The sequence below is a fragment of the Solea solea genome, chromosome 3 (assembly GCF_958295425.1).
Source record: "Solea solea chromosome 3, fSolSol10.1, whole genome shotgun sequence".
NCBI classification, from domain to species: domain Eukaryota; kingdom Metazoa; phylum Chordata; class Actinopteri; order Pleuronectiformes; family Soleidae; genus Solea; species Solea solea.
The window spans coordinates 32036394-32060581 of NC_081136.1; the positions used below are offsets into that span (position 1 = coordinate 32036394).

Consider the following 24188-nt stretch of genomic DNA (forward strand, 5'->3'; position numbering starts at 1 on the left):
ACATGACGTGATTTGATTGGCTCACGCTATATGAGGGTCTTGCAATACAGTGATTATCACAGAATCGTGGTATCGTGGACCATGTATCGTATCGCGAGGTACCCTGTGATTCCCATCCCTCATGCAAAGCAAGCAAAGTGTAACCACAATGCAGAGACAAGTGGCTTCCATGGAGCTGCAGTGACAACAAGGCTGCCTTTTGTCTTTCCATCTTGCTTTTTTGAAATTGTTTTTAATACACTGTATCAGGGCCAGATCAAACTGCTTTTGGGTCATGTACAGTCCAAAGTTTGGAGGTTTATCTACGGCAGCGGGAAAATTAGATTTGACTGAGTAACATTCAAAAATGACTGGATCAGTTGCAGGACCATAATCAATAAAAAGTTTGTCTGCGACTGGAAGACGATAGCATGTGATCTCATTTAGGCATAGCAAACCATTCCAAAAGACTCACATGCACATCAACAACACAATGTGCGTGTCAACTATGATTCAGTCCATAGAAGGAATCAGCCAAGTAATTATATGCTGTGTGCAAACAAACACACAGTCCCAGCCACCAACACGCCCCCAACACACACCTCATTTATACCTCTACCCTCCCTCTGTCAGTTTGTCTCAAAAATGGTGACCTTATATAAAGTCTGCTAACACACTTCTCACCCACGGGAAACATTTAGGCTTTCTCACAGTGATTGATGATGATGGAGAATTGATCAATCTCTGGTGAGCACAAACCAGACACAGTACCTCAGAGGACAGTCTATTGATTTACTTGATTTCTTAGAGACCTGACATTATTATTCCTGTTTCACAAATCTACAATTTCATATTTTACTTTGCAGGGGACCAGAGCTTTGTCCCCACAATACCAGTGGATCCAAAGGGACACATTTTTTGAAAATGCATGCTTAAACAGCCATATATACATGCCACACACACACACACACACACAAAAGCTGTCACAGGAAATAGGATGAAAATGAAAGCCTAGCGAGGGAGATGTGAGGAGAAAAAAAGGAAAAAAATTGAGGGAGGAGAAAAGCCCATGAGGCAGAGGGAGATTCTCATCTTCACTGAAATCAGATGATCTCTCCCTCCCTGCAGTGCTACAGCTTTCTTTCTTGCTTGCATCTATTCCATCTCCTTCTCTTCTCCTCTGCCTCCCCTCTTTCTCTACTTCCCCTCCTACCTTTATCTTTTTTCAACCAACCTCTTCTCTGTTTCTCCTCCCACTCTCTCACCACTTTCTCCTCTCCCACCCTTCCCCTCCCCTCTCCTCCACCCTCCCTTTCCTACTCTCTCTCTTATTCTGTGTCTCTCTCTTGGCTTTCACTCTTTCTTATTATCACTCTCTTTATATTCCACCTCCCTCATCCTCTCTCTGTCACAGTGGGAGAGCTGCAGGCAGGCAGACGGGAGCGGCATACACTAATGTTACTATATTTGACAAGACACACACACACACACACACTCCTGCCATATGCATGACTGCACACTCATATGGAAAAGAAGAAGGGGAGGTTGAGGCACTAACACACACACACACACTCACACACACACACATGCAAGACAACCCTCTAGTGCACATGCATGGGTAAACACACACACACACACACATACTCCGATGCATGCTGAGCAGGAATCACAAAACATAGCGACACACAGAAGAGCTAGCGCGTGATGCAAGCAACCTTACACTGTTGTCTCTCTCTCTCTCTCTCTCTCTCTCACACATACACACACAATTTGTCTTTCTCTCTCTCTCTCTCTCTCTCTCTTTCACACACACTCATGCCTCTCCAACGCACACGGCAGTGCACAAGCCAGCGAGCAGGACGGCACTGGACGTATCATTCATATAGATCCCAAGGAAAGGATTAACCATCTCCATCCCTCACCCACTAAGGACCTTATCCTCTCTTTCCTACTCTTAAGCCTCTCTTCACCTCAATTTTTTCTACACAATCCCTCCTTTTTCACAAATCATTGGTGGGTTGGAGGGAAGCTAAGGGGATTGTTTCTATAGAGAAAGCAGGATTATTCTCTCATTATTATTATGACCAGGATCTTGAATGTATGGATTTCTTTACATGAGGGGGACAGCTTCTCGTCTGCGTCTCATCCTGTGAAAGATTTTTAATTTTTCTTCTATTTTTGGGATATTTTTTTTTTGTGGGGAGATGGCTGAAAGCAGAAAGCTGTGAGGCTGGTGCTGTCTGAGATATTTGGTCAAAAGGTAGGTCTGTTTGTGATGGGAGTTACACATACACACAATCACGCACGCACACACACTTCATTGTTCCTAAGTGTTTTCCATCTGATTTCCTGACTGGAATTAAAGACGTATTGTGACACAACACAGACTGTAGACAAAGACAGACGCAGACCACTGTGCATTTGACAGTTTCAGCCGGAAACCTGTTTCCTAGAAGCACACAACGCACACAACATGTGCATTCATGGCAATTTTGGGGCTGTGGTTTAGGGGGCAAGGCTTGAGCAGTGCGAGAACGTGAGTGAGTGTGAGCGTTTATTCACACACGCGAGTGTATGTTTCACACGAAAATCAGTTTGAGAGAAGTATTCCCGTGATTTTTATTAAATAGCTAAACACAAAGAAACTGCATTAAAAAATCACCGACAGCCATTTGAAAGGTGCATTAGACCTTCTACACTGAAATATACGGCTTTAATATTGAGTGAATGTTTCAGTTATGTAAACACCCACAGTTTTATTGGAAAAAATATTTACATACAATTGGTGTGGTACAGTTTTTAGGATGACTAATACCTTAATTTACCAGTGGTATCACCCATGGGCACACTAAATATTATGCAACATATTCAAACATGGCAGCCAATTTCTGGCACTAAAATGCTTAATCACTTTAGTATTCTGACTGGTAAAATAAGAAAAATAATAATTTTAACTAAATCAAATGTTTCAGACTCATGTTAGGCACAAACTTTAAATTTTTTTTGAAAAGTTTTAAATCTTCTAAATGCTCAAGATATGTTTCAGAAATAACTGATTTTCGCAATGGACATGCATGGTTTAAAAGGTGTCTCCAAAATTCCAGGTGTCATGTGACCAGCAGGTCCACATTTGGCCACCACTTCACTGTGTTACTGTACTCTGGAGGCTTGGAGAGGTCACTCACTAACACACATTATGAGCAAGGTCAGAGCTCATTCAGCAAGTGTAACAGTAGAGTGATCTGAGTAATGTCTTATTATACAGTGCCATACATCCAATGTCATTAATAACGTGTTCTGCCTTCTTTTCCCCCAAAAACAGCAACAACTTGTTGTAAACATGCATTTGTCACAGCAATAATAAACACACTTTAATGTTAATTTCTGTCTTGTCTCATATTCTATGACCTTCACAGCATATTAATGACTTTGAAACCCGTCATTGGTTCAACAGTGTCCTGTTGATTCTATGACTGATTCTATGAGGTGTAGTTTGAGAACTTTTCCTTTGTTCCTCTAAGTAATCAACTTGCACACAGATTATATAATGATGCAGGGAATATTAAGGCTCTGCACCCTGACTTCCTCAAGATAGGACGGGAAGGGAGTCTGAGCAGATGCATTTGTACTGTACATGTTGCCACAGAGAGCAGATATGAACACTAACTGGTGCTGTGGTTTGGTGCCGTCGTCTGACATGTCTACTAATAACATGGCTAACACGTCAGGCCATGACAGCTGTTGTGACACTGCTCATGAAATAATTTCCACTACATGTGACACATAGTGATCGTGCATAAAAATACATACCGAAACTACACATATGACCCTTCCACTCACAACAAGTGCATTCTTATTGGTTCAAATTACCCCAGTGAAGCTACACAAGCATTTTGGTCATTTATTTAAAATATTATCCTAATATAAATCATAATATTCACACCAATGGGTGTCTGGTGTATATTTGAACTGTACATTTATGATTTGAAGTATGTTTGTACATTATCAATGTGTTGGTATGTGTTTGGACATATGTATTATGTAAAGTAAATGTCTGCATACATACATACAAACATGTGCAACTATATATCTGAACATATTTTTGCACCATGTGCCTGTCAACACCCACAGTATGTGGCTTTATTTGTGTGTTTGTGTGTGTGTGTGTGTGTCTTTGTGTTCTTGCATTGCCCCAATCTCTCTCCCTCTCCTGTGTAAAAAAACCCCATTAAAAATTAATACAGGGAGCTTGGCTGCCTCTCTGCTTTTGTTACCAACCACACCTACACAGACATACTGTACACACTCATGCAAACAACAACAGCAGGTATAAACTCACTCACTCACTCTGCACTCGCCATGACCTTCTTTTCCCCTTTTAATGACTATGGAAGTTAATGGTTTATCAAATAATTTGACTATGATTGGCCTTAAATCAGGAATAAACAACACCCAACTGCAATTACATGTGTGTGAGTGTGTACATATATTTCCCTGTTTGCCCACCTAAGCCCATTTCTCATAATGTTTCAACTTCTCTGTGACAGGCCTACTTGGCTTGACAAATAGTTTTTAATCAACATGGCTGTAATTCTGAAATTCAACTGCACACAATAGGACAATTACCTGTGTGTGTGTGTGTGTGTGTGCCTGTTGCTGTCATTGCATGCATGTGACCCCTGAATGAGTGACATCACAGTGGTTAACATACAGCCTGATCATAAGCACCCTCAGCCTTAATTTACACACATGCACACAGAGATGCACACTTACACACACACACACACACAGCCGTGCCAACGATTTCAACTTCTCCATTAAGATTTCAGTTTCCCCTATAACAGATTACTGTTGAATAAAAACTTTGGTTAATTAAAACCTAACATAGTACAACACAACACTAGATTGCTGCATTGTGCATTATCCAGCTGTGGTATATTCATTATGTAGTTATTGTGTTTACCCCTCTACTAAATGGATCACAAAATACCATTTGACTGGGTACTATAAACAAGATTAGTGAGCCACACAATCAATATATATATATATATATATATATATATATATATATATATATATATATATATATATTGGTGTGTATATATATATATATATATATGTATACACCAATGGTGATATTGTTTTGTTGATTTTGATGCAGCGTGGTGATAAAGTCTAAAGAAGATCTTCATTAAAAACGTCTATATGCTATATCACAAAACACACAAGCATAGATTATTGTACCTTTAACAGAACAACTGAACATAACCGATTACTGCTGCTTCCATAAATACAGGACAGCATAAACAGTCCGGGCTCACCACTCCCAGTTCTCAGCCTTTAATGCTGGTTATAATTTTTAGTAAATGCACATTAGAGCTCAGCTCCAAGCCTCTGCTACAACCTGTTAAGTTTAAATCCGGCTTAAGTGTGGACAGGAAACAATTAGTGGAATAAACAGAAAGGTAAAAATAGGATGGAAAGATGAGAGAGAGGGAGACGAACAGAAGAGGGGAGGAGGAGGAGGTGTTATTTCACTCTCCAACATGCAGGGCCACTTGGACACCCAAGCATATACACGTGTGTGTACACGCATGGGTGCATGTGTGGATTTTAGCTTCCTGTGATGTCCAGGTCAAATTGGTAAAAAAAGCTTTCTGAGAATAGCCTGACAGGAGGCTTGCCGCCACAGCACCTATTTAACATGATGGGGACTGATGGGCGAACAGTAATATGTGGCTGCAGATGTGACCTTCTGCTACACCTCTAATACATCATTTAAAGGACAATTCTAGCATGACTGCACACACAATGGCAATGTTTTTGTTTTTTTTTAAGCCTTGTGAATCATTTCCTTGACAGTACAAACCTATGGAGCTCGGGACGTCAACAAACTGTTTATTTACACTGCCATGTTGGCAGGACAAGAACGCCAGTTATAAGCTGTCAGAGTTCACCGCACGCTTTAAATTCATGTCTATCGAGCAATTTACTGTAGAACTTGACTGAATATATCGTATAATGTTGCCTTTTCTAAGTATGGACTAGGGCTGAAAGATTTTCAATCTTATTGCAATTGTTTTTGACTGAAATTGCGATTGCAATATGATTTGTGATATGAGAGAATGGTATTTTTTACAAAATTATTCTCATTTTCATTTGAAGAACATATGTAAAATGATAACTGTGGAGCTCTGTAAGAAACAAAGATGCTTTTTTCGGTGTAGAATATGATGTATAATCTAAAATAGTAATTTTGTTACACATTTTGGCTTCAAGAAATACTGCGTATCCTGCGATTTGAAAACTGCAGTAGGCCGTATTGCGGTTTTGATAAAACTTCGATGAATTGTTCAGCTCTACTATGGACATCACTCCAGACCTGTTACAACATACTGATTAACTTTTCCTCCTCCTAATCCAGAGAAAGGTTAGAAATCCTTATTAAAGCATGTCAAATAAAAAAGATATTAAAGTAAGTAAATGCTGGATTCTGTACATTATATGAAGTGATCACAGCACAAACAGAATCTGTTGCTGGTGGATTCTCATCACTCAATCTTCTATACTTGCAGTGATCCACCTCCACCACCTCAACAGCTATTTAATGAATACAGCCGGCAATAAGACAAGGTGCATGACATATTATTGAGTATGTATAGTATGTTGTGAGGGAGATTCATCTATAAATTTGAACAGCAGGACTTTGCGACGAAAATAGCTTTGTTTTGATACGGACTGTTGCATGACAGGATAGCGTGGTACAGCTATTGGTGTTTTTATTAAATTGAAATAAATCTGGTTCAACGTTTTACAGATATTTATACCCACTGAATTGTTTTCATTCCTTTCACTTCCTGTCATAACGTAACACCCAGCTTCCCAGCCAAACGGTCGCCCTCCTCAGAATAAACAAACATTTACAGAACCATGAATCATCTGACGAGTGGCCAGCGAGCAATTTAAGGCTACATGATGAAACAAGAATTAAAAACTGATTTCCCACGATAACCAGTCGCTGCAGAAATATGACATTTAATTAACGACTGCAACAAAAGGAAAAACTAGAAGTCATATCGCTGTGTGACGAATGCTTTGTGAAGTGCTATGCGTAAGCCCTTTTTTGATTTTCTGATTTAAATGAGAAAATATACACAGTTAATATGTGAACAGTGTTGTTTTGCCACCATGTTTTAGTCTTGAAATAAATTCACACCATCCACTAAACCAGAGAAATCTCCGGGTTCTCTGGTTTCCTCCCACAGTCCAAAAACATGCACAGGTTAACCGGACATTCTAAAGTGACCATAGGTGTGAGTGTGAGAGTGAATGGTTTGTCTCTATGTGTTGGCCCCTGTGATGGACTGGCGACCTGTCCAGGGTGTACCACGCCTTTCGCCCTATGTCAACTGGGATTGTTGACAGCAGACAGCAGCCAGCCCCGCAACCCTCATGTGGAGGATTAAGCGGTAGACAATTGATGAGTGAGTGAACTCAACTTTCCCAGCAGAGGCTGCTTAACGCTCCTTTAATCACATGCGAGAAATCCATCTGCTGAATAATACGAGAGAGAGAGAAAGAAATGAATGTAGAAAAACAAATGTCTTAAAGGCAAAGGAAAGCGAATGGAAGAGTGCTGGAGATGAGAGACCGAGAAAGTGTATTATGATTGAATAAGAAGCTGAGAGAAATGAGCGATTGGACAAGTGTTTTATATTTGCCCTTGTGTCTGGCAGGTACTAATAGCAATGATGATAACACAAATAACACCACTGGGGCGCAAAATCACAGTCACACCAAAAAAACCAAAGGAGTGTGGGGGAGAATTTTAATGTACTCCCTGTTTATACATTGTGCTTTTTTTTTTTTTACCTCCCTTCCCACTAAGATATTTCCTGCCAGGCCTATATTTCCCTTTCATTCTCTCATCACTGTCTCTTTCTTACACCTCTCATCATCACCTTCGCTCATTTGTCACCTCTTCCCCCACTTCCTTCTCCATCACCCTTCCAAGTTTCCACTCACAGTCTAAAAGTATATACTGACAGTGCTTTGATAGGCCAACATTCATCTTTGTCTGCATCCACGTGTCAAAATGTTCCTTAGCTCCTTTTTTCCTGCACACCTTTCTTATTAGTCAGGAGTATTTTTGCCTAGCATGCCTCCTTGAGGTGGTAAAGGTGCAAATTTGCATAATCACTGCACATGTATAAGTGTAAACATATACAAATGCAGGCAACAAATATCTTTAGTGCAATATTTTACACATTGTTGATTGGGTTTTTGAAGATACTCTGGGAAAAATATACACTGCAGCACTGTCTAAATGACACTGATAGGACCGTGTGATACTGAGGCTCCAGCAGGTTTTTTTCCCACCATGGTAATTCCCCATTTTCACTGTAATGACTCGACTGTTTCCATAATCTGGGACACGTTTCATTACACTGCTGTAACTGGAATAGTGCGGTCTGGTTTTTCAACTTTTTTTTATCAAGTGGAAAAGTGTTTTTATGCATCTCCACCTCCCACACTAACTAGAAAAATTAAGACGTGCAAACGAGAGAAAAACGCACAATTTAAACAAACGTTTTTTTTATTGGATTGATAAGAATGGTCTCACTTGTTGATCATTATCAAAATTTTGATTTTCTGACATTCTCTAGGGTAACCAACAGCTTTATATAATGTGAAGAAACAGCAAGATGCTATCTATGAATATGACTTCAGCTGAGGTCAGTGTTGCTGTGTTACCTGTAGTTATTTAGCAGAGTTTGTGGGTTTGTGCTACACTCTACAAAGATATGTTGGCAGTGTCAGACACACCAAACACTCCTCTTTGTTCTTTCAATTAGTTCCTCTTAGCCCTTTCAAACTGTATGTCTCCCCTTGTCTCTGTATTTCACACTTTCTACCTCCATTTCTCTGACTGTCCTGCTTTACATCAGTCACCCTCTCCCTGTGTCATTATGTCGTTCCCTCTGTGTTTGTCAGTCTCTGTGCCAGACAGTAGCAGTGGGGGGTCTGTCTGTGGGAAAGGAAAACTGATTGTGTAAACTGCCAAACACTTTCACATCTATTATTTATGCCTTTGAATTACTGGGGGGGGGGGGGGCTCTTTGTAATGTTGGCGCACATGCACATGTGTACACGTACACAAGCTATCTTAGATACAAACATACACAACACACGTGATCATGTGTGTGTGTGGCTCTGTGATGTGAAATTAAATAAAAAAGCGATGTAGGGGGTGACTCCGCTAGTTGCAAAAATAACACACAGTTTGAATGGGAATCTATGGGAAAATGAGCCTGAACTTCTCATTTCTAGTGTCAACATGATGTTAATTTTGTAAATTGCGATCCCATTTTTGAGACAAACAAAACAATAACTTATGGCACATATGAGTGACTTTTGTCCTTTCTCTCTCCTCAGGTGTCCTGGTGTACCATTTGGTTTTTTTACCTTTTTCCCAGACGCGGTGCCAGTGGAGGCTGCAGGCATGTCGGCTTGAAACCCCCATAGCCCCGCCCCTCTGACAGAGGTCGGCTACAAAGCTCTGTGTCATGCCCCCCCACACCCACCCACCTGGGGGCAGTGGCCTGCCCATGCCCAGTGCTGCCACCCACTTGGCCAAAACTGGTGAGTTGACAAAGATAAATGCTGAGAAGAGAGATTAAATAAACTGACGAGATAAGATGGAATATTATTCCTGTGTTCCTGCTCTATTCCGCTCTATTTTATTCCCATCTATTGTACCTCTAACGACGCATGAGATGAGGAATGCTGTCTGTTTTGACAGCTGCTAATGTCAGCATGCCCAGCATGCTTGAACACACACACGCACACACACACACACAACCCACACAAACAATAGATGAGGGCTTTGAGCATGTTGTGGCCACGTGCCAAGTCCTACACTAAAATGCCACATCACTGTATGTATTAAACACCGCCAGGAGGGGAAGACTGATAGAGGAGAGAGATGCGATTGGCTTTTTAACTTAATTTTCTACAACTTATTTGCTTCTTTTTCAATTCTCTTCCAATATGTTCTGTTTTCGACCGCATTTTTCACCCCTGACTTTTCCTCTCACATATCCCCTGTATCACCTGCCTCTTCCTCTAGGTATCCAATTCTACAACTCTTTCCCCTTTTTCTTCATCAAAACTAGGGTAGCATCATAACAACAGACACAGTACATGGATGTGTATGAGAGTGGAGTGGACAGATGTTTCTCTTGACCTGTTCTCTACCTTTTCTTCAACCTTCCATTCATTACTGCATTAAAAACTCAGTATTTCATGTAACTTTGTGAGCACACAATATTACAGTAACAACAGCTCAGTACCATGCAAGGCATTATTATGACAGGAGTTTTCTCTGACTCTTCTCTGCTTTCCTCTTGCAAAGCCTTCTGATCTCTGCTATAACATCACATGTGCCAGCCCAGCACACACACACACACACACACACACACACACACACACACACACACACACACACACTGAGTCACTGGGGGAAGCAGAGTAATGGGTAAGCAACCCATCAAATCACGGCCAATGAATATGTGAAATTATCACAGCGCCATACATCAAATCAGGGATGTGTTTCCTTCCAAAGCCAATCAATTAGAAATGTAATTTAAAAAAAAACAAAAAAAACAAACAACCATTAATAGTTAATTTCTGCAAACCTGTGAAATATCACAAAACTGGGGTGATGGACTACAGCAGGAAGCTCTGTGGGTGTGACAGAAAACAGATCAAGAAGAAAAATGGAGAGTGAGTAGTAGTATACTTCAGTGACACAGTGTTGGGCCATTTTTACCCACTAATGCTCAAGGTGATATCATTTTTGGAAGGTTGTAGAGGATGTTTCAATATTTCTTTCTGGTAAATAAATCATTAAGATACGTAGCTTTCTGTTTTTTTTTTTAACAAACTGATTTTGAAACTCCATATTTTTCCAGAGGATACTGAACGGTGTCCTTGATTAATATGTGTTTATGCTAAAGTACATGCTTTGGGTTTACAACCAACTAAAAGAATGCAGCTATAAGCCATTAGTCCTGCAAACAGTGGAAAGTATAATAGAGTCATATCAAATGTCAGAAAACTGAAAGACAAATAATCCAAAAGGGCCTGACAGGGACAGAGAATGCCACGGAAAAAAGAGAAGAACAGTTTAAACACAGAGGCAGAGACGATAAAATGTGAATGGCATACAGAGCGAGAACAAGGGCGTAAGGGAAAATTGACAGAAACAGTGGGGAGTAAAGAGGAAGAGGAGTAGCAGTTAAGGAGAAAAGACCGAGGAGAAGAAAGGGATGGAGGAGGAGAAGAGAGAGAGGGGAACACTCTGAACGACACAAAGACCATATGGTGCCTCCAGGCCTCCACAATCCCAGCAGACTGTCTCAACTGATGCAACACACACACACACATACACACAAGCAATCATGAATTCACTCCTATTCACACAGATTTACACATAAACACACACACGCAGTGCTTTATCTGGTCATACTGTGTGTGTATGTGTTTATGGTGCAGCTCCAAACAAAGCTGGCAGATTAACGGACCACATACTGTCGCTTCTAATCAAACCAGTGACAGAGAAAGCGACAGAGAGGGAGTAAAAGCAGTGAGGATTTGGCTTTGAAAGGAGGCCAAATGCACCAACTGAGGTTAGAAACTTTGGTTTGGAATCAAGCCATCGCACAGTGACTAAGGCTGTTGCATTATGCTCGGACTACAGCTGTAAGATGGTGCAGTGATTACCCCGGAGTTCAAAACAGGGCTACGATAGAGCTAAACTGGCTATATCAAGTTAAGAAGTAACTTTAAGTTGGCCTGTTTTTAAGTCTTTAAAGATACTGGTTGGCTGCGAGCGTGTGAATTCATCACTGGCCGATTAGAACCTGAAGGTATTTCAGCCACATCAGTGTGACACAGTGTGTATCTATGAGTAGCATTAGCTTTGGAGAGGAGCCTAGTGTCATATGAGACTTGGCGTTAAATAGAAACTGAGTCGACAGCTCGTTGGCAAACAATCTTTAGCATCTGACAAACTCAAGTAGTGTGACAAATGGCTGCATTAACGTAACTGCTAGTTGTTTCAAAATACAGGTATCACATTTACAAACAAAAGAAATGTCACTGGTTTAGTTTTCCCTTTTTTTATCATAACAAACATCACTAATCTCTTCCATTTATCTACACTAGAATAGATCTAGGTTGACAGAAATATTATCTCCTGCCCTACTGGGCACAGTGGCGCTGACCCTTGATCTCTTTAGGGGATGACATATAGATTGTTGTGGTGTTTTTTCACGTCAACTTTGCAGCACATCATGTGGTAAAGATTGTCACCGCTGAGGTGACCTTGTACTGGGACAAGAGAGAGATGCATGCACTGAGTTTATTTTCCCTTCTTTTTTGATGACGGTTTCATTTGGTGCACATACAGCAAGGACGTGCATGTTCTATACTTCATACAATCATGCTACTGGCCCACTTTTCAAAGGACTTAGGCAGGGATGCATTTGAATAATCCCCTGCACCACAAACAGCACACACTGAATGATGCTGATACAGCATTACACTCACAGCACGTCTAGTATGGGTTTAGTATGTCATTAATAACTTGTGACGATCAAAGCAAAGTCAATTCCTGACAGATAAAACAACTGATGATGTTTCTGTATGACAATAACTTGATTTGTTTGGAGTTAATATCCGACTGGCCTCTGAAAAGGGCATTGAATTATTAAGATAAAAACAAGTTAAAATGCACTGCTAACCCTTAAATGAAATTTTACCAATTGCCACTTATTCACTAATTAACTGTATTTCAAAGTTAAGGAGAGTGTTAATAAATATTCAAGTGAGTCTATAGTGCAATGTCTTTTTTTTATTATCAATATTTAATGTGCACTTTCATTTCCGTCTGTGCATTTTAAATTGGGACTCTGCAGCAACACTACCAATCTATCTATCTATCTATCTATCTATCTATCTATCTATCTATCTATCTATCTATCTATCTATCCCATAAAACACAATAATTCCCCAAAAGCTCATAAAACAATGCCACTAAAACCACACAATGACAACTGTCTGTCACATATTGTGTGTGCACTTCCAATCAATACCATCTGTCTATCCATCCCTTCTGAGGAATGAGTGGGCAAATATTACGACCTGTCAAGGATCCAACGTGGAATCCATTCTATTCGAGTCGCACTGATGTGAAAGTGACATCAAGACCGAGTGTCCTTCGTTTTAGCTTTAAATTGTGAATGTGCTCTGCCAGATGGGATGTCAGGAGAAAATGATGCCGCATTCTTTATAGATGTGTCACACGGAAATCTACAGCTACCTGGTATTTGCTGCGACTGCTCTGAAATTATCCTTCAGCAATGTTTTACCCCACACCACTCCTCTCCCCCTGTGTCCCTATCTCTCTATGACTCCATCTCTTTGTCTTACCTGTCACTCTGGCTAATTAAGAGCCGGTCTCACAAAAAAAAGCAAGTTACCGCATGTCACACACACACACTGATGTGTGTCACAACAAATTGATACAGATAGCAAGAATTAAAGAGGCAGATGAGCCTACACGTTACCGCACTCACCCCCCTTCAAGTCAAAATAATGATTCTGTCTTACTGACACACAATTCATGGAGTGTAGACGTGGGAAACGGAGACTTTGTGAGAGCAGGTGGGAGAAAAAGAATAAAAGTAAACACAGAGGACAGAAATAGGGAGAGGTAATTGGAGGTAATTTTATAGGGAGAGGATGAGGGGAATTATGTATAAAAATCAACGATGCATTTCGAAACACCTCTCTTCTCATCAGACTCTCAGGGGTAAAACCTTGACTTACTCTGTTCCCATTTATCCTGAATAACATATGTGTGTGAGAGAATAAGTGATTGTACATGGTTGTACAGTCACACAGGGAGGTTGTATAAGTGAGATTTAATGTGGACAAAAAATGTCCTTCTCTTATTTCTCCAGTGTTCTTGCTAACACCGTCTACAGCTCTTGGTTGCTATGGTAATACAGCATTGCACTGTCAATGCTGAAATAATGTGGTGGCAGTGCTGGGAAATTGAAATAATATAGTACTGGATAGTGTGTAGAGCTTGTATACCTTTATAGCTAAGACAGTAAAGTCTTGTTAACGAGGCAATACTCAGATTCAAGGACGCTAACATTAAACACAGACACAGACAGACACGCGCTGTCTATTTTCCATCTGCTAACTTAATGAAGTCTCAGGTTACGTCACTGACAAATAATAGACTGTTGCTGCTTTAAATAGTTAAATACATTACATTTTGTAGCATCAACTCAATTAAACTAAACTGGAACAGTGTAGCTGTAAGCAATATGATGTCATTATTATGCAACTTTTTAAAGGGAACTTAATTTTAAAGACATCTTCAGTTAGCTAAATGCTAATGGATTAAGGGAATCAGTGAGTGTTACTAAGTATTATGTTCACTGTAGATGAATGTGGCAAATGCCCAGGTCTCAACTAGCGAATGTGACATATTGAAATTAATTGTTTTACTAAGATATTTAATGAAGTATGATGTAAAACAAAAAGGAAGCTCAAAAATGTGAAAAAAAAAGTGTTGACACTGTTTTTGAAGAAGGATAGCACAGCAGTAGGCTAGACTGTAGAATGGTGTCAGATGCTTGCACAGAAGACCAAGTAAAACATTAAACAGTTAAAGACAAACAGGCGAGTGAGGGTGTTGCATGGAGGACAGCTGGTCATTCTAGTAACAAGATAGCACTAAGTCTGCCGCTTGCACGGAAAACAGCTTGGCCCTTGGTAACATGCAACTGGGCTCAGTAACCGAAGTGTCTGTGCTGGTGACATCATAGTTGGGTCCAGTGTCACCAAGGGGCCCCTGGATATAACCTTACAGACAGCTGAGGCCCCAGAGTTCATGTGGAGTTGCCAAGGAGACGCTGTCAAACATCACAGTCAACTGATACCAGAAATGAATTGAATCCATCTTTTGGTGATAAAACCTGCATGTTTGTTCAAATAGCCAAAAACATAAACTGCAAGACAGCCATGATGTAACTACTATATACACACTGACTCAAGAGTTAATTGTTCATTTCAAAATTTTACTTAGGACCAGTGTCTGATTTCCTGTTTTTCACAGCTTGAAACACCCACATGGATGCACACACTTTTACAGACACACACTGAGACTGCAAACAGTGCGTCAGTATCCACATTACCAAAACAGCTTGGCTGCTGAAAGTAACAAGGAGGTTGAAAAAAAAAAACGTGGGACAACGTTATTATTATTTTAAATAAGATAAACATGCAACTCCATGAGACATAACATGTTATAACAATAAGAAATCGTGCTTTAACAGTTTTATCATTCCCGGCAGTCAAACCATGATGTTGCTTCTTTCACATTGCTTTAAACATTACCAGCCAGCATTTACCCAAGTTGACAGCACTTTTACAGGATTAAAGATTCTCTCTAAGTTCTGCTCGGAATGAATTAAGCTGTACAGAATCACTTAAACATATTTGTACTGAACCTTCATTACTTCCTCTGCCTGTGGCTCAAGGTTTTTTCTACTGGTTTGGCTGCGTGGAGAGAGCTACAGCAGAGAGGATCAGGAGCAGCTAAAATAAGCCAAAAAAACAACTACCTCCTCCACGAGAGCAGCTAAAACCACTCATAAATGTTGGAAGATATGCTTCAATTCTAGGGGGGAAGAAGGAGCTGAGGACATTATAATGTATAGCAGAGGGGAGGCCAGGACGGAAAAGACGTAATGATGACGAGAGAAGGGGAAAAAATATCTTGGCAGATTGAAATTCACGTTGTAGCCTGAGAGAGATGAATGGAGGACAAAGATAGCCACAGTTTAAAATTTAACAAGCTATGAAGAAGAAGCAGCAGCTAAAATAACACTCTCAACTTTGTAACAGTGCCTCTGTCCTGAGCTATTGCTCTCACAAATATCCTGCTCTACTGTATCTTTTCAAAGCGATTATGGTAAATTCAAAGCTACATTGAACCGAAATCCATCTCGACTCCTACTGAGCTCCTGCAACAAATTGATTGTCCTGATAAACCATTTAGACAACAAAGCCAGACAGAACCTCACTCTTCAGGACACTTACTGTCAAATCTCTCTTTTCATCCATTTAAAAAGGGGAGTTCGTATTTTCCCAGTGATTAGGATCATACTGTAGACTAGAAAGGAGATGATAACAGCTCAAGGAATAGGAGAGAGGCCAACACAACGCATTTTTGGTTCCCAAATGTGCTGGTAGTGCAGTGTCCTGGTTGTGGGAGGTCATCTTCTGTCTGGCAGGTAAAAACTGCCAGAAAAATGATGCTATTCTTAGACCGTGTCATTGAGTAATCTCAAAAACTGTATAATGGCAGTTCCAGAGGGTTTGGTGAAGTCAGTAACACCATACAATACTGAATAAGATGAGTACGTACAAACAAACCTTCAAAATTAGGATTGGATTGATCTACTGCCAGCCTTCTTTTGAGGCCAAATTAGTAATTAATCTGGCTTTGAAAGAAAGAAATCTTGCTATTCAGGTACTGCAATTATTCCACGATTTGTAATGAGGATATTTTATAACAAAGAAAATTAAAGATATAATTGTGAAATTAAATTAAATTGACAAAAGCCTGCATGTGTGGTGGTGTCGACGGGGAATTAAGTCTTGATTATGAGGGAGAAATAAAGCAGGAAGGAGAGTGAAAATGAGCAGAAACCCATGTAGAGTGAAGCAGATGGACCAACACAGAGAAAAATCACAGCAACAGTGAGAGGGTGAGACACAGTGTGAAAAAAGGCGATGGCACACTGAGAAATAGATGCTAACTATATCCAGATGATGCCAGTGATGAAATGTGCTGGTGAAGCATCAGAAAGTGAAAAGTGCTATGTCTATGGTCTGGAGTTTAATCAGTGTAGATTTCTTAATGCACGCACAGGCACATCCGCAGGTTGTATGCCCACACACACACACACACATTCACACAGAGAGAATAAAGCATAAGTCGCGCTGATAAGCCATTAGATGGAACCAAAGTCAGCCACTGTAACAAGGCACAGTGCAGTGGGAATACAGAGAAGAGTGCCGAGAGATTCACTGTGAGAGGGAATGAGAAAGATAAAGAAACTCAAGTGGGACAGAGCGAATTAGAGAGTGGAACGAGGCAGAGAAACTAATACAAATTAAAACATGAATGAAAAAACATGAATTTACAGAAACACAAAAACACAAAAAAACGAAGGAAAACTGGAAAAGAATGAAAGAGGGAACCTGGAACCATTCACTTGTAAGAAAACTCAACAAAATCTATGCTGTACTCCAATGACAACTCACTGGAGAAACTAAATAACCATGTTTCTCTCTCTCTCTTTTCTTCTCTGTCCCTTTGTTTAGTCTTCCTATGTGTCCTCTGCCTCCTGGCGGTGCTGCTGCCGCCAGCCTCCTCCTGCCCTCCTCCCTGTCTCTGCTCCTCAGATGGTCTGGTGGTGGACTGCGGAGGCCGGGGTCTCTCCTCCCTGCCTCCCCTGCACCTCCTGCCTCCCAGGAGCCACACGTTCCTGCTAGCCAACAACAAGCTTGCCTCGCTCGGAGCCTCTGCCTTCGCAAACCTCTCCTCTCTTGAGGTCTGCAGCACATTGGTTATTATTGTTGCCACTGTAGTTTCTCTTCAACTCATAACTGAACATGTTGTAGGCTGCTGTTGTTGCATTGTTGGCACGAGTAGGGTTTGTCTGTGCTGACCTCGCAAACTGAATATGAGAGCGTAGCATGTCTCGTGTTGAACAAAGTGAAATTTGCCCACAGTCTGCAAAGCTAAGACAAGTTGACATTTTGTCTATAAGAAAATACTTTGTACACAATTAATGCACTTTTTTAGATTAAAATGTCAAGTTATTATGTACTTGTTTGTGTATTTCAGGAGCTGGACCTCTCTAATAACTACCTAGACAATTTACCAGCTGGATTATTCAAAGACATGTCCAACCTGACAAGACTGACTCTGCACAACAACTCACTAACGGTTATGGACAGAGACCTTTTCCAGGTAAGCACTTCACTTCGAGCAATATAAAGTACAACTCTAACAACACAGAAGAGAGCCGCATTTAAGAAGACCATATTGTAATTCCCAAAAGGGCTCCACGTAAAATATGCACGCGCTACACGTTTTAGGAGATCTGAAATGAAATGACTCAATCCACTAAAATGCTTCATTAATAGTGCAGATTTAACTCCTGGGTGAAGCGCTGTGTAGGAGTACTGCCAACCTGAGCAGAGATGCTGACATGACTGGGCTTCCGTCCAGGTGGTAAATTAATAATAAACCATTTGCTCAACATCTATATCCACTTTGATCTGAACCATGACAATCTGACTCAGGGATTTATTAAACAAGATAAGGCCATCAAGTCATTCATGTTGTGTCTCTCGACACACGGTAATAATACTAACATAAATGATGATAGAAGACAAACGACTGATGTTTCCACAGGGTTTGGGGAATCTTCAAAGTCTGGATCTGTCCCTGAACGGACTGTCCTCCATTCCTCTGGGGCTGCTGGACGAGCTGCAGAGCCTCAGGTAGACACACAAACTCTTCTGCACTGACATTCTTTTTCATTCAGCATCCCCTTACAAAGCCCCAGAGCAAGACCAGAGATCGATAACGATTCCCAGATTATAAGCAATGAAATAATCCTTCAGTGAGAAGATGAAAGGTCAGTCAATGCCCTTGTTTGCTCAGAATGATAACGTCAGAAAAACCTAGTTTGAAATAAACTAAAGCAGTCATTCCCAAACTTAAGAATGTCATGGCTCATTTTAAATCAACCAAAACTTTAAACTATATATTGATTATTTTCATTTCCAAGATGTTTACAACATACAAAGAGCAAAGTGAATTCATTTCATCCCCAGGAATGAATAAATTAATCGGTATTCTAATTAGTTTAATCTAAGTTTAGAGTCCATCTATAAAAGGTCCAAATCCATCCACATGAACATTTTGCAAAGCAACTTAAAAACTGAATCTAAAGAAGTAGGTTTACCGAGTGGGTGGACTGATCCGCAGAGAATGAGTGAGGAAGACGTTTGGCCTACAGTGTCAAAGAGAGAGAGAGGCGGTACATGAGAATGAATGAATTTTAATTCTAATTATTCTATAGGTGGCTGTCACTAGCTGGTAACAGGCTCCATGGTTTGGAAAGAGCAGCGTTTGAGCCCCTTGCCAACCTGCAACACCTGGAACTGGGAAACAACCCGTGGGAATGTGACTGCAACCTCCGTGATTTCAAACACTGGATGGAGTGGCTGCTATACAGAGGTGGATGCTTGATTTATCTTACAGAACCTTTGAACGGGTGTGTTTGATTTGAATAAGTGGATAACACAAGAGGGGAAAAAGGTCAAGGGAAGTAGTGGGCGAAAACTAGAGAATGTATATGTTTTCCCATTGAGAGAGGAGGAGGAGGATAGCTCAGTGTGCATTTTCATTTGTGCACCATGCCTCAAGCTCAATAATTGCATTCTAGCCTAAATGCACATTACCACGCTCATTGTGTGTTTTTGTGTACACTGTGTTACCCACGTGTCTCTGCAGATTGTTAGTTACATCAGATAACCACAGCTGCTCTCAGCTCTCTCCTCGTGTGTGAAAGAAAATCTACATTCACCTCAGCGTGGCCGCCTCGAGCATCAGCTGCCCCGCTAATGAAGCATCTCTTCTCTTTTCTGCTCCATTCTGATCTGTGCTTCATTCTGTCCTCTCCTGCCTTGCTGGGCCCCGCTCTCCGAAGCAGAGTATAGTAAACTTCAGACAAAGACAAACTCACGATGGATATGATCCATAACTACTCAACAGTGGTGAAAACTACAGAGAAAGCATGTCTGATGCACAGTGTGTGTTAAAGAAAATACAACAAAGCATAGAACAAGTGTGGGAAAAGCTTTGTGACAGCAGCATGTGTTGACTCCTGTCTTCTACAAACCACTTCAAGCACACACAGCTGGGATATTTAGAGAGAGCGAGCTGTGTTTGCGGACAGAGTTCCCTTGTCACACACTGAAATGAAAGCATCCGGGGGCTACGAATTCAACTTTCCTAATTCTGTCTTTCTCCTGCCTTCCCTCTTTGTCTCTCTAATTCTGATGCTCAACATGTCTGAGGGTGCGGACCAGTGGTTTCCACAGATGTGACCTCGAGACAAATACATGAGTGGAAAACAAATACAGCGCAGTGCCTCACATGTTTCCCTCCTCCAAACACACTAGAGCTTTGCTAAAGCTAGGGATGTCATCTTATGAATTATAGAAGGGCTTAGTTAAGCCCATCTTCAACTTAGTGCACAGGGCAAAGCAAAATCTGTGTCTGTGTTAAGTGATTCATGACTCATCCGAGTGTTGGCATAACTGACCCCCCTTCTTCTATCTTTTCCGCTCAGTTAATTGCAAGTGCTGTACAGGAATGAGTAGTTTTTATAAATGACCTTTACATGTCCTCCTGTCACTGCAGTGCTTTCTCTCTCCTCCAGGGGGGAAAGTGGACGCGGTGGAGTGCACGCTACCGAAGGACCTACGTGGGCGAGACATCCGGGGTGTTCCGGTGGAAATGTTCAACTACTGCCTCCAACTTGATGATGAGAATGGAGGAGGCGACGGCTCCCGTTCTGGACAAAAAGGCGTTCCTCCGTGCAGCAGGAACCCTCTTAACCCCAGTGGGGCCACACCATTTTCTGACAACAGCGGCACCACTGCTGATGACTCCTCTTCGAACACGGGAGGTGGAGCCATAGAGACTCCGTCAGATTGTGTCCGTGCCCGCTACCGACCCGTGAGCGTGCGCCGCGCCATCGGCACAGTAGTGATTGCCGGCGTGGTTTGTGGCATTGTTTGCATTATGATGGTTGCAGCTGCGGCGTATGGCTGCATCTACGCGTCCCTAATGGCCAAATACCAGAGAGAGCTGAAGAAGAGGCAGCCTCTAATGGGAGATGGAGAGGCGGACGGGGAGGATAGGGAAGAGAAACAAATTTCCTCTGTGGCCTAGTGGAGTGATGGGACTGGGGAGGGTTGGTGTGTCAAAGGTGAAGGTTGGAAGGGTGGAAATTTAAAGGGCTCAAAGAGGAGAGAGATGGAAGGGTTTGTTTCATGCACACACAACAGTTATGGTATCTCTCCCTCTGACTCTCAAACTGACACCTTTCTCCCACTTTTTGTCTTCCTTTCTTTGTCCTCTTTCTATTTTTAACCATCTCCCTCTGTCCCTTTCTCTAACACACTCCCTCACACACATACCTTATCAGTTGCCTGATTTTCTCTTTCACTCCTGCTGTTGGCTGCTAAGATCATATTTATATTATTTAGGTTTCAACTGCAATTTATATTGGCAAAGAGGGGAAACAAGTTTTACTCTTTCTAGTATGATACATATCATTTAAGCTATAACAAAGCACTTAAAGTGTACGGTCAGTCAGTATTTGTAAAAGCTGGATTGAATTTTCAGGGATTTACAGTATGTATTAATGGTGTTTGGACCAATATCCATAATAATTAAAATAATGCACAGTAATTGTTATGTTGATATATTTCCCCTTCTAAACCTCATCAAAGCCAGACGTTCCTCCGAAAAAGTAGTTCCAGCCCAGGACCCTTCACTTTAGTCTGTACCTTTGGACCTCCACATCCCAGAGAAACAGCCAATACTGCAAGACTTGGAGGAAATGAGGGAAACGTTTGTGTATAAACAAAAAGAGATGTCATTTATATGTCATGAACACATGTTTCAAATGGAGAAACATGGGGAGTCACAGATTGTGTGTTGATAGTAAATGAAGTTACAAAGTCTTTTGTGTCAATTAAAAACTTGTTATGGATGGAAACCATCTGAATCGATAAAATTATCATTTGTTAATGGCTACAAAAAGACAATTATTAGAGCTGTTTGTCACTGGCTCATCTCTGGAACAACAACATCCTCCAGATGTCACAGACTGGAGTTCTATGCATGATGGGATTCTACAGTGGATGTTATCTATTGGTTTGGTTTAATGGGCTATTTGTTCATTTTACTCAGAAAAAGGCTCTTGCTTGCTTTATGCTTGTTAAATGATTATGATCACTATCTGGACAGATTAAAAACCTCGTAGCTTGGCATTAAAGTGGCTCTCGTAAAGTTTCTGGTATGACTCGGACTATGCTTCCAGGCTGTTTCAGCGATGTCTTCAGGACACCAGACTTAGTTTTGAAGCAAACGTTGTTTGTTTGAAACTCCTTTTCAGACTGATTTCACCCACAGAGATTAAAGTTTGCCATGGCATGAAAACATTCACTCTCAGAGAACCCTGTCTCCCTGCAAGGACTACGAATATTCATCTTAAGACTACAAAACTTCAGACTCCTGCACTTTACTTCCCCAGTCAGTTACCCTCTGGTTTCCCAGTCCAGATTACCTTTCTTTCTTTTAAAGATGGATAATTTGCCCAGAGGGATTATAACGAATAAGGGATTAAGCAAAAAGACGCTGCTATCTCCCCCCCACACTCTTCTTCTCTTATCGCTCCATCATCTCTCCATCCAGTGCTATTTAAGGAAAGTATTTCACACTTTCTTTTTCTGTTTCTTTTATCCCTACATTATGCCATGTTGTTTGTTTTTTCCCAAAGGATCTGCAATATGCAATGGAAGTTGTTTTACTACAACATGAAAATGTAGTCACTTTTCACATAATCACATAATATGGCTCTGTTTTCTTGATGCATTCACAACAAATGTTGATTTTACGTGGTGTTTTCATAGCAATCCTAATTTATGTCTTTGACATAAAGATTTACGTTCCACAATCTCACAAGAAACCTGGCTTGCATTGCATATTGCTCCCCTGCAGTAGAACGATCGTTCCCCCCTCAATTTTAATTGGCTGAAAGTAACCTTATATTAATAGTGTGATATCTTATACATATGTATGATGCAGATAAATATTAATATACTTGTCTCTACTATGGTGTGATGGCCCAGCAATCCCCAACATGTTTAAGATGTAACTGTTCATGGTTTTCTGTGTCTATTCATGATGTATGTCTTTTTCTTGTGTTTATAATGTCCATTTTTTTTTGTTTTGTTTTGTTTGAAGTTTTAAAATCTCTGTAATGTTTGATTACTGTGCTTCATTATATTTGTGTTCAGTAATTGGTGAAGTTTCTTTCAGAGGCATAGAAAGAGTTTGGCCAGAGTGAAAAGGGCCCCATGTTGCTGCCTCGTCTCTGAAATTCATTATATTAACACTGCTAATCATCAAGTTACATACACGGCAGAGAGCTTAATTTGCTTCTTGCTGTGGGACTAGCTCTATGTCTATACATAACTTGTGCTTTTGTTTCAATGCTCATGATTTGCTACATCAACATCACACTCCTTCTGGCTACAATAGCCATACAAAAGTTGCACATTTAGATTATTTGTTGGAGATTGAGCTGTTGGGATGCATGATAAAACAAAATGCACTAAATTGGAGTTGGGATAAAAATTATAGGATAGCTCAGTCCAAAACTGAGCAAGTTTTACAATTATAGTCACGTCAATGATGTTAGAGAACGGCCAAAACAAAAATTAGGTATAGGTTTAAATTATTGATTGGCATCTTTAGGAAATAGGTGAAAAAAGGTGAATCACTGTTTTAGAGGAAATGAAGAAATAAGTATAAACATAGCATTTAATGTCACAGTGAGTCGGGGGGGGGGGGGGGGGGGGGCAGTAACTGGACAAAAGTCAATGTCTAAGCTCTTTCTATACGTATAGAAATGTAGGTGCAGGTCTAATGTTGTTGGTAGCTAAGTATCTTAGCTGAATCCTGTCCCTATAGCCTGTCTGTGTAAAGAATAATAAATTATAGTTTGCTACGTAAAAGACTGCAGCAGCCACGTTGACTGAGGGGCCTGAAAACCTATAAATGGTCCAGAGACCTACGGTGTGTTGTGTTATTATGCCGACTGTGTTTATGAGAATGATAGGATGATGCTGAAGCATTTCCTGGTCAATACACACTGATTTGAATAATAAATAAAAATAACATATCACACTGATGTCAAATGTAAACAACCATCATCTATTCTTTCAAAATGAACAGGGGCACAAAA

The 24188-nt window shown here is 40.7% G+C and overlaps 2 protein-coding genes across 7 annotated transcripts in view; one reads left to right on the forward strand and one right to left on the reverse strand.

The window, feature by feature from the left end:
• cacna2d4a (calcium channel, voltage-dependent, alpha 2/delta subunit 4a) overlaps window positions 1-24188 on the reverse strand; it is a 70065-nt gene that overhangs the window by 23911 nt on the left and 21966 nt on the right. The window lies entirely within an intron of this gene.
• Window positions 1428-23626, forward strand: lrtm2a (leucine-rich repeats and transmembrane domains 2a). The gene is made up of 7 exons (XM_058624962.1): window positions 1428-2239; window positions 9415-9621; window positions 17452-17681; window positions 17978-18103; window positions 18551-18639; window positions 19224-19381; window positions 20589-23626. Exons 2-7 carry the CDS (start codon window positions 9546-9548, stop codon window positions 21101-21103), a joined length of 1194 nt encoding a protein of 397 aa, XP_058480945.1. The 5' UTR covers window positions 1428-2239; window positions 9415-9545; the 3' UTR covers window positions 21104-23626.